Genomic DNA, 15,967 nt, shown 5'->3' with positions numbered 1-15,967 from the left:
ATCAGAAGCAATACATTTTATCTATTAACATATACATCTTTGTATATGTTTAAAAAAACAAAACAATTTTTTTTAAATATTGTTTTCTACTTTACTTTGTTTTTATGGCCTTAGGCGAGTTTCACCTGGTCCTATTCTCTAAAGACAACAACCTGCTGATCTTACTCCTTGCAAATCTGCAATTCAAAGGTATTTCCATAGGAAGCCGCCGTTTGCCATACATGAAGTAGTAACACATGCTTTCAATTCAGATGAAATCGCCAACCATGTAACACATGGAGGCCTAGGTAAACCAGATCAGGAACCAAGCACTCTTCAAAAGACACAACATTTATAAGTGCACATTAGTTTTCCTGCTGTAAAAAGTTCATACAACTTGATTTAAAATTTTACTCTTTGAACAAAACATAACCTCAACCACCAAGCAAACTGCTGCTGACCCAGGCTTCCCGTGAATAAATCATGACTCTTATTGTCTAAAAGGTAGTCTGGCCCCGAAAAGAGACTACTCATGCAATTGTTCCGGTGTGTATATAAACGCATGCACAGGAAACATAACCTGGTGACAATTCACAGATACAGACTGGAATTAAAAGTAGTCATCTGGACAGGATCCATTGGTTTCAACTGCAGGTCAGGTAGTGGACTACAAGGGTGTAATCCAGTTCGGGCGCACTATATAATATACACTTATAAAATGATTTACAATCTTCTCTGGCCTCTGGGAAACAAAAATGTACTAAAATAAAAGAAGCATATTTAGTTAAAATCACCGATAATTTATTTAATCAAGTAAAAATAATTCATCACTTCACCTTATTCCTGATATCCATGCAAAAGTGGTAGGATGGAGGATTCCACCAAGTAGGTTGCTACACATACACTACAACATACAGTGACTTTCACGGATACAGCGCTGACTGCTTTTTGTAGTGACGTGGTGTGAGCTATAACATGGAAAAATTACAAAGCAACGGCAGAGACATAATACGACCACAACAGGCTGCATTTAACAAGGACGACGACGCAGCTATGCTTAGTACAAAATCAATATTGTTTTTCCAATTTCCATGCAGTTATCCTAATGTTATAGTATGCAGAAAAGTCTCTTCTCTAGAGCACTCCCCGGTCTGCACCATAGAAAAATAAATGTAGCAAAAATCTGGTTTTAAAGCTTTGATAGAGGGTGCGACCAGCTTGTGTTGAACATTGAAGAGTAGAAACCATTGTAGCTCTGGTTGGCTAAATAATAATAAATAAAAAGTGACTGGGATTTTGTGTAGTTTATCTTTGTTAATATGACCAGTAGAAAGAATGTAAACTTAACAATGCGTATTCTCTCCCTATAGAAAAGCAAAAGTGCAGATCTTCAATAACCTTTCATTCTGTTTTATATGCCATGTACAATCACAGAGCAAAGTTCTTTTATACATGGCTCCTGGCATTTCTTCAGTCCAAGGCCCCCAGATCTTCTTTATACGAAAGGGGTACAATCCACAGTGTGTGCCCAGAGAAATGTTCAGCTTTTATTATGTAGTGTTAAGCGGCTTATGACATCCCACTATTACCAGGTGCGCGACTTGCCCATCCAGGTTTATATTGTAGAGATTAAAGTCTGATGCTGACACAATGAAAATAGAGTGAAAAATGTTAAGCAAAAAGACGCACGGATCACAATGTTTGCTCTTTCTATGTGGGATGCGGTCCTCAGTAATACAAATAACCCAATAACTTCCAGTTACTCCAAGCAAATTTTAAATAATATTGTAATCCAACATCCGATAAGAAAGCTGTCCAGCACAGAAGACCCAGAGGATATGCCGTTCCTGGATATACAGTGTTAAATGCATTATGTCATGATAAACAGTCACATACTTGTGCCAGGTGATAAATCGCCCTACAGTTCAGTCTTCAGTTTGTGCATTAGGTCTTGCTGGTCGATTTTCTCATTGAGTTCAAACCAGCGATTAAAAGCCAAAAGAGCCACGTTTTTTGCAGCAACTGCGCTCATCTCCACAGAGCTAGCGGCCCACTCTGCGCCATTGAGGTAATAGAGACCATCATGAAGAATAATAGGAGGGAGTGGCCTTGAGGAACCAGCTGTTGCATAGCTAGGAAAGGCTTGCCACTCTATTACTTGAACAGAATAATAAGACTTAAACAGGGTCTTTAACTCCTTTCTGTCTAGAGGCCTTGGAGACGTCACTCGCCATACTGCAGCTTCCTGGGGAGGCTTGCGGCGGAAGCCAACAGACACGTTTACCGGGCACAGACTTTCCAGGCTATGAAATATAGCATCCGGAGTGTCCATAGAGAGGATACTTGCAAAAGGAAAAAGTTTGGGATCAGTAAAGCCGAAGTAGGAGGAGTTAAGGTAGCCGTGGACAATGGAAGAAACTATCCGATGGTAAGAGCCCACAGGTTCAGGAAAAGAAGGCTGGAGGTTCAGGAACGAGATAGGATAGCCAGATTTGTGCAAAGGGGCAGCCACAATCACCAAGTCATAGTAATCTGACCCAAGAGTCCCCTCCTGCTCGTATTGAACTTCATACAGGCGCTTCTTCTCTGCAGAGGAATCAGACAGAATAAATGGACGGGTGAAGATGTAGAAAAAATAAGTTACAGTGCATTCCTCATCTTTACATAGAATATACCACCACTACATTACAGAGATGTAGACCTGTTTCCCCTAGTTTTAAAATGGTTGTCTGGGAAAATAAAATCTATGAGGGAGGGATAGGCTTTATCAATGCTTTCATCAGAAAACTATTGTAAAAAAAAGTCACACATTCTTGCACAAAACACAAGAAAACTTAATGTTTGGGCAAAAAAATACTAAGGCAGATTTACTAGAAGAAGCAATATATAGGAATAAGAATTCAATATTGTAACTTCAATGCCTCAAATTTTCCAGGATAACATTCTTCCATTTCTGTATGTTTACAGAGAATCTGTCAGCTGCAATTCTCATTCCAAACTGCTGACATTGTTAGATAGGTGTTAGTGCAAGGAGACACATGGTACCTTTCATGTATCCAGCACTGCTCTCAGAACATAGAAAAAAGTCAAAGAAGCTTCCCTGAGGGCTGTTCTTACATAATAAGCTAAATTCTTTTATTCTATGGTGCAAATAGTCAAAGAGGCGTTCCTGAGGTGCTGAGGGCAGTAATGCAGCACTCAGCAGTTCAGGAGCTGAGAAAAACACCTCTTTAACTAAAGAATAAAAGCAGTTTTTTGTTTTTTCTATGTTCTGGGAGTACAGTTGGGTGTATGAAGGGTACCATGTGTCTCCCCTGCCTAACAGCTATCTAACAGTATCAACAGTATGAAAGGTGAATTACAGCTGAAAGATTCACTTTAAGGAAAGGCATTACTAAAGTAAAAACTTCTACATTTACAAATGTTGCTGTTATAGTTAAAATATTTGAAATTAATATATCATAAAATAAAAAGCAAGGCAGGGGAACCTAATAAACAATGTTTACTTACCAGTCCTTGTGCCATTTTTGGCTAAAATCCAGGTACGTCACGTACCCAGCTCTTCCTACTGAAAGGTCATAGCACAGCTAAGCAATTGCCCGCTCAGCCAATCAGTGACTGAAGTAGTGTCCCATCTCAGTCACTGATTGGCTGAGCGGGCAAAATTGATCAGCTGGGTACGTGATGTTGCAGCTTTAGGCTATGTTCACACTACGGATGAGACCGGCCGTTCGTGACTCCGGCCGGGTCACGGAACAGCCGCTCTCAGCCCGGATCATCACGGCCAGTACTTAAGTACCGACCGAATGATCTTTCCTCCGTGGAGCTCTGATGCGGGCGCATCAGCACACGCCCGCATCAGAGCTTCCCATAGCCCACAGTGAAGCAAGCGGCCGGAGCCGCTCGCTTCACTGTGTGAACTGCCAGGCTCTTCTGCGGACGGAATTCACTGAATTCCGTCCGCAAATAATGGACCTGTCAGTTTGCGGCGCCGCATGGGAACCGGCTGGAGCGTATACGATGTGTGTACGCTCCGGACGGGATCCCATAGCAAACAATGCTATGTTCCACCCCGCAAATCTATGGCTGTAGTTCTGCGGCGAGAACTACGGCCGTAGATTTACGTAGTGTGAACATAGCCTAAAGAGATGCAGGACACCACGGCTGTCATCCTGCCTTCCTGATTTTTTTTTATGTCATGGGACATAACATACAATGTATTTCACCTTCTGTCTCGCTCCCCTTACCTTGTAAATTGTAAGCCCTCATGGGCAAGGTCCTCTATCCCTATGTACCAGTCTGCCATTTACCTTATTCATGTAACGTGTGATTTTGTAATGTTCAACACAAGTTCAAAAGGATCTCTTTATCGTTATTGTTTTTTCTTAACTTAACATTTGCTCTAAAAATGAGCATGACAGATGTTACTGCAGCTCTTCCATAGAGCATAGAGCACATTATCATGAAATACAGTGACACAATGCAAGGTTGTGGCTCCCTCTGGTGGAAAATACAAAGCATTTCATAACCTTGTAACGTCTGGACTAAACAGATGCAATCTGAAGACTGATGATACAGCTTAAACTCCCTGTTAAGAATCAAAAACTACATTAAAGCAGTGTAATTTACCATTTTTCACTTTGGATGTTACTTTTATGCTGATGACACAGATGTTACTTCCTTCCTTACTTTCTAGGATTCTAGTGTCTACTGGCTATATCCTCCTGCTTTCTAAAACTGAGCATGGCAAAAACATAATTCATGACCTCCCCCACTACTGTAGATTTGATACGGGAAGATTTGAACAGGTTCAGAGCTCCTGGCATCTTAATGACAGATGATGCCAGGAGTTTCTGATGCCGTCCCGCAGCTTCACACTCCGTAGCATCAGTGATTTACAGAGCATGTGCAGGCCCCCTAAGTCAAATTGAGACCAATAAAATTTAATTAAAAGAGAAGTCCCATGAAACTAAAAAGTGACATGAAGGCAGGGGGGTGCGGAAATAATAAACAAAGTATATTTACCAGTCCTTGCGCCCCTGTAGCACTGCTTCCGGGTCTCGCTGACAGCTAGTGAATGACTAGGACGGTGTCTCACCCCAGTCACTGATTGGTTTAGCGGGCAGTACATCAGCCAGGTAGGTGACACTGCAGTTGGAGGAGCTGCAAGAGGCCAGTGGCTGTCAGCGAGACCTGGGAGCGGCACTATGAGGAAGTATACTTTGTTTATTGTGTTCCCTCACTGCCCTACCTTCCTGTTTCGTGGGACTTCTCCTTTAAAAGAAGCCTCCCAAAAATAAAGCTAAAAATAGTACCATAGAAAAGATTTTTGGAGTATCCACACTTATAAGGACCCTTCAAATAAAGCTAACTTATTATTTATACCGCATGGTGTAAAAATAAATAAATCAGTTTTTTTCCCCTTTATTAAGCATGCTTTTAGTTTGCAAAAATACTAAAACATTGAAAAATGTACTAAACAAGTTTGAAATAACCATATTGATAGCAACCTATGGAATTGAGTTATGTCTACTGCACATTTAGACTAGGTTCACACTGCATTTTTGCTGTCTGTTTAATGTACGTTAAAAAGGGAAAAACAGATGCTGATGTATGCCATATTGTAGATCCATTTTCCATTGACTTACATTACAAAACAAAGGATCAAAGTGGATCAGTTTTTTTTAACATACACAGAAAGGTGGTTGACCACATTTTTCTGTATGTTAAAATGAAACATATGGAAACAGATGGGGAAAAAATGTGAACCCAGTCAAAGGTTTTTTTTGTTGTTGTTTTTTAACACCAGTTTTTTTTGCAGTATTTTACTGAGCATTTTTTACCTGCTTACAAAGCTGGAGCTAAAAGTTAGGTAGAAGTCAATAGGAAGGAAAGATAAAATGCTTTTTCACCTAGTTCGAGGCACAAAAAGATCACAGGTATTTTGGGGGGGATTTTTTATACCAAATCAAAACATATTTTTGATGATATTACATTTAGGCAGAAAATGCTCATTTAAATACTTGCAACTCATGACTAAATTAAACATCATAGGAAGCAGGATGACATGGAGACAAGGCACTGCTAAAAGCGGCGGGGGATCAAGGCAGATGAGTACGACTTTTCTTTCTATTTTTTTTACAGAACCTAGAGTTCATTAACCCATAGCTGCACCAGGACGTTACTGAACGTCCTCGTGCCGCTATGGGAGTTCAGAGGGGGGTCGCGCGGCGACCCCCCTCTGAACTGTGGCGATCCCGGGTGCCGCATGTAGTCCGGGATCGCGGCTATTAGTGGGCACGGTCCGATCGCCGTGCCCGCTAATTAAGTACTTAGAAGCAGCTGTCAAAGTTGACAGCTGCTTCTAAATACTTGCTCATATCCATCCCTGGTGGTCTAGTGGGGGATCGCCCCCCTGCGGCGCGATTGCGGGGGGGCAATCCCCGCATCCATCCCGGGCCGGGGTCTGCGCCGTAATGGCGCTGATCCCGGCTCGGCATTCTATTGCTTTTGGCTGCAGCAGCCAAAAGCAATAGAACACCGATCTCATGGATTCATGCAGTATAACTATACTGCATGGATCTCTATGAGAGATCAGAGTGCATATACTAGAAGTCCCCCAGGGGGGCTTCTAGTATATGTGTAAAGTAAAAGAAAAATGTATTTTTAATAACACAAAATCCCCTCCCCTAATAAAAGTCTGAATCACCCCCCTTTCCCCATTTTATAAATAAAAATAAATAAATAAATTAATAAACAAACATGTTTGCTATCGCCGCATGCGTAATCGCCCGAACTATTAATTAATCACATTCCTGATCTCACACGGTAAACGGCGTCAGCGCAAAAAAATCCCAAAGTGCAAAATTGCGCATTTTTGGTCGCATCAAATCCAGAATAATTGTAATAAAAAGCGATCAAAAAGTCGTATATGCGCAACCAAGGTACCGATAGAAAGATCACATCATGGCGCAAAAAATTACACCTCACACAGACCCATAGACCAAAGGATAAAAGCGCTATAAGCCTGGGAATGGAGCGATTTTAAGGAACATATTTTCTTTAAAAGGTTTTAATTTTTTACAAGCCATCAAATCAAATAAAAGTTATACATGTTACATATCGTTGTAATCATAACAACTTAAGGAACATGTATAACGAGTCAGTTTTACCCCAGGGCGAACGGAGTAAAAACAACCCCCCCCCCCCCCCAAATAAAAAAAACATTTTTTTTTTTTCAATTTCACCACACATATAATTTTTTTCTGGTTTCCCAGCACATTTTAGGCAAAAATTACATCTGCCATAGCAAAGTACAATTAGTTGCGCAAAAAATAAGGGCTCATTTGGGTCTCTAGGTGGAAAAATGCAGGCGCTATGGCCTTATATACACGAGGAGGGAAAAACGAAAACGCAAAAATGAAAACTGGCTGTGTCCCCTAAGTGTTAAATATTTTTTTAATATTTAAAACACTCACAGTAACAGATCTTATACATGGGGTAGGAAAAACTATAATGCAAACTAAGGGTGCCTTTACACAGACAGATTTATCTGACAGATTTTTGAAGCCAAAGCCTTAAATGGATGTGAGAAGAGGAGAAATCTCAGTCTTTCCTTTATGACCTTTATAGTCTGTTCCTGGCTTTGGCTTCAAAAATCTGTCAGATAATCTGTCTGTGTAAAGGCACCCTAAGGTAGTACTAATTGTTGCATGATGGTAAAATTCCTATTGACAAAACTTCGCTTATATGGCAGTAGATGCTAAAATATTTTATTTTAGGCTTAGCATTACTCTTTAATTATTTATTTTTTTATAAACCAGCAATGTTGGCATTATATCAGAAGCATTAAGATTTGTTATGCCATGTGTGCATATGTGTTATGCCATGGACAGGTCTGTGAAAAATATATACCTGTGTTGTGGAGAGACACTGCCGTCACCCTTGCGTGGATAACATTAGCTTTTGTCAGTTTCAGCAAACCTGAACAGACCAGCTTATTACCACCTTCTACGGACCACATACTTCCCTGAGCAGCCGCCAAAGACATGGCACCTAAAAGAGATAAACAGCACATGTGATAACGCAGATAATATAGCGTTCATGAAATACGTCATCTGACGCTACAGAAGAGACAGTGATAATAGCATTTCAATAGTTTACAACAAATCCTTGCTGAAATGGGCATAATGAGACAGACATGTGTAGTACCTATTATATCATTGATGGGTAGGAGGTTTCTGGGATGCCAATATTGTTAACTTATCCTTATGAAAGGCCATCACTATCAAATGCGAGAAGGTCCAACTCTCCACACCCCTACTAATCAGTTGTGTGATCAGGAAAATGTAGCGGCCCCCTCATTGCTTTCCTTCCAAACATCTACAGCAGAGTTAGTAAGGACTTACACTGCCCATTAGGGCAGGGCGATATAGACAAAAAAATTTAATTTTCGATTTTTAAAATTTTTGGGATGATTCTCTATTTAAATTACTACATCGCTGCAGTTACAGGATCCTGCTGTACAGCTCCAGTAACTGCAGCGACGCTATCACCTCTGCCCCAATCACGCCAACTCAGTTGTCCCTGCAGCCTCCTACTGCTGTCAGGAGGGGAGCTCGTCCAGCACCTCGCCGTGCCGCCAGCCCCTTACCTCGCCACGCTGCTATCTCCGTCCATAGCTTGCCACATCGCACTGTCAGCCCTGTGCCTTGCCACAACGCCAGCCCACCCGCAATGATTTTTTGTGAAAATCAAATTTATCACAAAAAAATCAAATAGATTTCCAAATTCTGGGGGCGAATTAATGGAATTAATTCGATTAATCGCCCAGCCCTACTGCCAATACAAGCCTATGGGGGGGGGGAAGTTGGCTGGGTGGTAACCAGGGGGAATATCATAAACTAGTTATAGAATGGCTGAAAAAAGTGCTACTCCTCATGTACACACACAGGATACTTTATCCAAAAAAATCTCCTGACATGACAGACACGTTTTCATTTCATACAAGTCTAATGAGGTATCACAATGGAATATGGCAGAGTTCTTAGAAAAGATGCACTTTGTAAAGTAGTATAGGAACCTGAATGAATAAATGGATGCAGTACAGCCATGAGAGTTGAGTTTAACTTGCATATTGTGGGTCTTTTCCCTTCTCTATACACTGTTCTTTTGTGAGTGTTTTGCTCTTTTCTTCTCTGTGGCTCCCCCTCCCCTCTCACAGCATGCAGTATCACATCAAATGATGATGAAGATGATGAGTGATGAAGAGAGTTTGCAGCTGCTTGTCCTTTACCATTTTTAGGCAGCTGAGCAAAATTATAAATCTATAACTTACCAGCTAATGCTGGAATCGACACAGGTTGTCCATAGCTGGATTTCGTTACAGCGCTGATCACATCATCAATAAATCGCTGTGACACTCCAATACCTTGCAAAGATTCCCCAACCGACCTGTGTGTCATATTAACAAAGTGATCCCCTCCCAGTGAACGAAGGAGCCCTTCTATGGTTGAGAAAGCGTATTCATGAGCTTGATATTTATATACTCTGTAAAAAGAACACATTAATAACGTGTATTATATCCTAGTTGGCTAGGCACTTTTTTAAAATGACTTCTGTTTGATCATAGCGTTGCCTCACTTCTTGGGTTGTCTATAGCTAGTTGGGGTTGTTCTGAGCGTATACAAAAATCGCTGGATAGCTTGTGAGTTAGACTACTATAGCTTGTGACTTATTAGCTACTATATATCATGCAGTAAATGTTGTTTTATTTTCGTTTTGACACAGTGCTCTCTGCTGACATCTCTGGCCGAGAAAGGAACTGTCCTGAGCAGGAGAGGTTTTCTATGGGGATTCATAGAAAAACGAGACAAAGTTCATGTCTCGGCCAGAGATGTCAGCAGAGAGCACTGTGTCAAAACGAAAATAAAACAACATTTACTGCATGATATATAGTAGCTAATAAGTATGGGAAGACTTGAGATTTTTTAATAGAAGTAAATTACAAATCTATATAACTTTCTCATATAAGTTGACTTGAAAGAAAAAGATTAATCGCTGGACAACCCCTTTAAGGTGACTGCTGCTTACATACTTGCGGCGGGATGACATTTCCACTGCAAGTATGTAATCCTATTGAAACTGACAGGAGGGGAATCACAGAAGATTTTGCTGCAAACTAGCAGTGTAAAATCTGCTGCGATTCTGTTACGTGTGAACCCTCTCTACTTGTAACAAGCTGATTGCTGGGGGTCTGATTACAGGGACCGCAACCATTAGGGGCCTATTCCAAGGAGCGATAATCGGCTGAATCAGCCCGATTCATCCGATTATCGCTCCGTGGAATAGAAAGAACGATCAGCCGATGATCGTGTCATCGGCTGATAGTTCATTTAGGTTCAAACCTAAAATCATCGGTCGCCACCTGCGCATCGCTACGTGGAATAGCAGGCGCGGAGGGCGACCAACGATTTCACAAACATCATACATTACCTGTCCAGACGCAGGTCTTCTCCCGATCCCGTGCGGCAGCATCAGCTTTGGATCGGCCTGTCTGAGCTGACAGAGCCGCGGCCAGTGATCGGCTGAGCGTTCTGCCCATTCAGTCAGGCCACTCCGAAGCTGATGCTGCCACGCGGGACCGGAAGAAGGAGAAGACCTATGCCTGGACAGGTAATGTATGAAACAAGGGCTGCAAGGACATCGGTAACGATGTCCCTGCAGCCCTCACTAACGATTGTCGGGCCGCGGAATAGGCCAAGTAAACGAGCGTCGATCTAGCAGAATAAGGAACTCTGTCAGCTCTGCAGAGAATGAATGAAGAGCAGGCCTCCTTGGTCGCACAGTGATGTCTGTGTGTCTTTCTTAAGATCAGTTGTCACCCAGTGATCAAACCCACAACAATCAGCATGTTATCACCTATACCGTGCATAGGAGATAACAAGCTGATATCGGAATAATGTGACCCTGTTTGCAAAAATTATAATTTCAACATGGGGGATGGCAGGCTGATCTTCGGTATGAAAACAATCAAACATTCAAAACCTGAAGTCTGGTGTGTGTGTCTATTTTGTTGAAAATCAACTTGAACAACTTGAAAATCTACCATAATATATATTTCAAAATAACAAAGTGTGAGGGTAACTAAATGGCTACTCCAGACTTGAGAAAATATTTTACCAATGACTTACCTCATAAATTTTTCCATGACTTCTTCCACCCACATCTGTAGTCTCAAGAAACTGATTCCATAATGCCACCAGAGCCGAAAAAGATTTAAGAGATACCAGTCCGTCTCCTCCAGAACCAAATGCTCGCCATTGAAAATAGCACTCTTCCCTGCCACCTCTTTACGATGCTTTAGCCCTTAATAGGAAAGAAGAATTTAGTCAGCAGAACTAGCCATAGATGGAAAAGATGCCACCAATCTCATCAGTATTCTGATACATTCTGTTGTTAAAGTGGTTGTGCAGGAGAAAACAATGGATATTTAATCCACAGAATAGGCAATCTAATAGGTTGACCACATTTTATATACAACAAAAATAAAAACTATAATAAAACAGCTACAAGTTTTTTCTAAAAGCTGGTCTATATGCAAGATGGCGCCATCCAGGAAACTACATTTCCCAGCATGCATTGCACCTCAGAGCCAACTGCCAAGTATCTGCCTCATCTTGTAGCATCTGCCCATCTCTGGCTCAATCTGCTTCTGTTTTACACTGTAAACAAAATATCTATCTTTTATCCACAGACATCCTTATGGTATGGCAGTATAGGGTATTTTGAGTTCTTTAAGATTCTGAGGGAATTTGGGGGGGGGGGTGCTTTGGGTCAGGTACTTTAAAAATGATGTCTAGGAAAACACAAGAAAGGGGAAAAGTAGGAGGTCGCACGGGGTCTGACCTCTGCACCCCCCGCCAATCTCTGTATCGGGCCCCGCCAGCTCTGTTATGAATAGAGCCGCTGGCCCGGCATACAACCTCTTTAAGCGTATCCTCTCTACAGCGCACCTCATGAAGTTAAACAGGCTTTAACGTAGTGCAGTTTAACAGAATTTATGTAGGTACATACAGTGCAGTACACTCCAACAGAAAGACAGGGGTGACAGTGGTGACAGTGATAAAAAGCTTCTTAGCACCCACACATTCCCCCTGCTTCTCACAGGGGGGATACGGTACAGATACCCGAGTTTCGCCAGTGTTATCCTGTAATCCATTTGATTCGTACTGGGCTGAATTTTTTCTCCTTATGGCAAATCCAGCTCCTGTGCTGTGATCTCTGGCTGCTGTTAGCACATAAATCTTTCCTTCTCTTTCACTGTTTCTACATTACACACAGGACACTGCTTCCTTTTACCTCACACAACACTGATTGAACTACCTTCCAGATTACTGTTAACTTCCTCACTGCTGGACAACTAGCAATGTTGTGTGCTGACACCTCCGGCGTTCCCTAACTGACAGACAGATTAATTAAGGGGTAATTAATTAACCCTTGACATTGACAGTCAACCTTACCCAGGAACACATATCCATCTACATAGATAGATTAGAAACAGAGAGAGATGAAACAACTGTTTCTTTTCCCCTATACTGCTCTGAAGGCTGTCACTGTTCTATTGTTTCCTCGTCCCTTAGCCAGGTGCTCACTGATTGGTGTGATGTTTATGGTGGGTGGGGTTAGAAGATAAGGTGTTACAGCTTGCTTGGTAACAGAAGAGACAGAGTTTATGTGACTTTAGCCTCAGAAGGGAGGGAAAGGACAGAGGAGTCGAGACCATGTGGAACAGAAAGTGAGGAGTTTCTGCAGCTTCAGGATGTGCTGCAGACAAATGGCCCAATTCAAGTAACAGAAATATATTGCAAGCAAAAATTATGGGTAGGAATTCAACAGGGTAAAAGTTTCTTAAGTGGATTACCCCTTTATGAATCTGATGTAATTTTAGGCTATATTTATGCAGGAATAAAGACTTTTTTGAAGGATTCACAAACTTTTAAACACCAATGTAATTAACATGAGTTGTAAGTATACGCATAAGAAGACTCACCCAAAAGCTTGACAAAGTCTTGCATGTGCAGGTTCAGTGAGTGAATGGATGGGCTGCCACATTCATACTGCTGGCTATTCACGGTTAGGGTGGCCAATCGCCCACCGACACGGTCGGCCTCATAAACATCAATCTGCACTTGGGGTCCAAACTGCTGATGAAGAAAATATGTAACGGCTGAGCCTCCTATTCCGGCGCCAACTACAGCTGCAAAAATATCAAGAAATACACAGTATGAAAGAATAATCCCATAACAAAGCAAGTGTAGCAATATGCAACCATTTTGTTTCTTCCTTATTTTCATATGATAAACATATCTCCCTACTACTTATTAAAGAAGAGCCAAGCTCGAGCACTCTCAGATTCTTCTGAACCTGAACGCTCTGCACTTGATTACTAGTGGCTGAAGAGGTTGGAAGCATCCATAAGTACAGTGCAGTGCGGCTGGCTGTGGCTTCTTCCACATCTGAGCAGCAGTGAGTGCAGATGTGCAAGGAATTGAAGGGGCAGCTGCAGCACTACACCAGTGATGTGTGTCCCCTTCATTCTCATGATCAGTAGGGGTCTAAGAGGTGAGATCCCTACTTATAATAGAATAACGATATATCCTAGAACTAGCCCTCAGCCCTTATTACATTAATTGCGACCTTATCGTTTGGGGTCTATATCTCCTACAAAGACCTATGTGCCCCATGTTGATAGAGCCCAAACTCTGTGGCTTCTGATCATACTCCCTTTCATCTGCCCCACAGTTATTACTGATGTACATTAGGCAGAATAGTAAAAAAGTAAAAAAAAAAAAAAATAGAGGTAATATGACTGCAGTATCAGACTACAGTGTTTGCAGTCTGTTGCCATGGATTTCTAATAGCAGACTATTAGCAGTTTGCCAACATTGATAGATATACATTATTAAAAAGACATAAAACAACATAGTATCTGACCGTCCCTCTTAGCATCCTGTAGGGATGAGTGTATTCTCCATTCAGCACCAACATAGGCAGTCACCAGGTTCAGTTTCCTAGGTCAAGGTGTTACAGCACTAAAGACTGCAAATGAGGGCGACATCAACATCAACGGCACATAGTATAGCAGCATTTCTTCATGCAGCCATCTGTACAGTTATATTAGGGAAGGCAGACATATCTGACTATGCTGATCCAGTGCCCCCATGTTATTCTATACATATCCAGATTCCACAGCCCCTACCCCAGGGAGGATACATAGAAGCCTCTGCCACAGGGTTATTTCCCATTGATGTTAATGACATCTGCATACTGGGTCCCTGGTGCAGTCCCAGCCATACGGAGGGAGCACAGGTTGCACGATGCAGCTGGTACAAGCAGGTGCCGATGGAGGCTCCACCTTGTGCACCATTATCCCCATATATACCTATTCTGCCAGGCGGGTCTGGGGGCCCCGGCTGTCCGGCGCATAGCTGGGTGACCACAGCCATCAGCAGCAGAAGCGGAGCCATGCTGAGGATGAGAGGGGAAAGGAGAAGCTCACTGTGCCGCGGCTGGCCAATCACAGACCAGACAGGGTAAGGTGAAGCACACTGAAACCGAGGCGTGGAACGCAAGCGTCTCAATACGCATGCGCAGAAGTGCATCTGTGGTACAGCGCCACGCACTGCAGACGAGAGCTGTGGGTGCTGTGCTAATGGCGCAAGCCCTGCGCAGAGGTTGTGTCTCTGAATATATGTAGAATGCACCATATACACTATACAATACATGGAGATTGGTGAAAAACGCCAGCCACAGACTGAGACAACTCTACATTTTATAGATAGATCACATTATTTATAACCTGCCAGCAGGAACAATCCTGACCAAGGATTTAAGAAAGCTTTGCAAAAGAGGTGCAGTGGGCAGGGCCGTATTTACCACTAGGCACCCCTTGTGTTTAAAATCGTATTGGTCAGGTCTGGTATGGCAGTGTTATCCACTCACAGTAGGGTGGTATTGGTCAGGTCTAGTATGGCGGTATTGGTCAGGTCTGGTGTGGCGATGTTATCCAGTCACAGTACGGCGGTATTGGTCAGGTCTGGTGTGGCGGTGTTATCCAGTCACAGTATGGCGGTATTGGTCAGGTCTGGTATGGCAGTGTTATCCAGTCACAGTAGGGTGGTATTGGTCAGGTCTAGTATGGCGGTATTGGTCAGGTCTGGTGTGGCGGTGTTATCCAGTCACAGTACGGCGGTATTGGTCAGGTCTGGTGTGGCGGTGTTATCCAGTCACAGTATGGCGGTATTGGTCAGGTCTGGTATGGCAGTGTTATCCAGTCACAGTAGGGTGGTATTGGTCAGGTCTAGTATGGCGGTATTGGTAAGGTCTGGTGTGGCGGTGTTATCCAGTCACAGTACGGCGGTATTGGTCAGGTCTGGTGTGGCGGTGTTATCCAGTCACAGTATGGCGGTATTGGTCAGGTCTGGTATGGCAGTGTTATCCAGTCACAGTAGGGTGGTATTGGTCAGGTCTAGTATGGCGGTATTGGTAAGGTCTGGTGTGGCGGTGTTATCCAGTCACAGTACGGCGGTATTGGTCAGGTCTGGTGTGGCGGTGTTATCCAGTCACAGTATGGTGGTATTGGTCAGGTCTGGTATGGTAGTGTTACCCAGTCACAGTATTATCGTATTAGTCAGGTCTGGTGTGGCAGTGTTATCCAGTCACATTATTATCGTATTGGTAGGGTCTAGTATGGCGGTGTTATCCAGTCACAGTATGGGGATATTGGTCAGGTCTGGTAGTGTTACCCAGTCACAGTATGGCGGTATTGGTCAGGTCTGGTGTGGCGGTGTTATCCAGTCACAGTATGGCGGTATTGGTCGGGTCTAGTATGGTGGTGTTATCCAGTCCTAGTATGGTGGTATTGGTCAGGTCTGGTATGGTAGTGTTACCCAGTCACAGTATTATCGTATTGGTCAGGTCTGGTATG

At 42.7% G+C, this 15,967-nt stretch overlaps 1 protein-coding gene across 1 annotated transcript; it reads right to left on the bottom strand.

Annotated features, from left to right (window-relative positions):
• Nucleotides 1-776: 776 nt before the first annotated feature.
• On the bottom strand, nucleotides 777-14,525 carry PCYOX1L (prenylcysteine oxidase 1 like). The gene is made up of 6 exons (XM_069955140.1): nucleotides 14,423-14,525; nucleotides 13,031-13,237; nucleotides 11,172-11,346; nucleotides 9,317-9,528; nucleotides 7,894-8,034; nucleotides 777-2,565 (listed from the first exon to the last, which is right to left on the bottom strand). Exons 1-6 carry the CDS (start codon nucleotides 14,505-14,507, stop codon nucleotides 1,898-1,900), a joined length of 1,488 nt encoding a protein of 495 aa, XP_069811241.1. The 5' UTR covers nucleotides 14,508-14,525; the 3' UTR covers nucleotides 777-1,897.
• Between the last annotated feature and the right edge of the window lie 1,442 nt (nucleotides 14,526-15,967).

The sequence above is a fragment of the Dendropsophus ebraccatus genome, chromosome 1 (genome assembly GCF_027789765.1).
Source record: "Dendropsophus ebraccatus isolate aDenEbr1 chromosome 1, aDenEbr1.pat, whole genome shotgun sequence".
Classification (NCBI taxonomy): Eukaryota; Metazoa; Chordata; class Amphibia; order Anura; family Hylidae; genus Dendropsophus; species Dendropsophus ebraccatus.
This window is presented reverse-complemented; position numbering and strand designations above follow the sequence as displayed.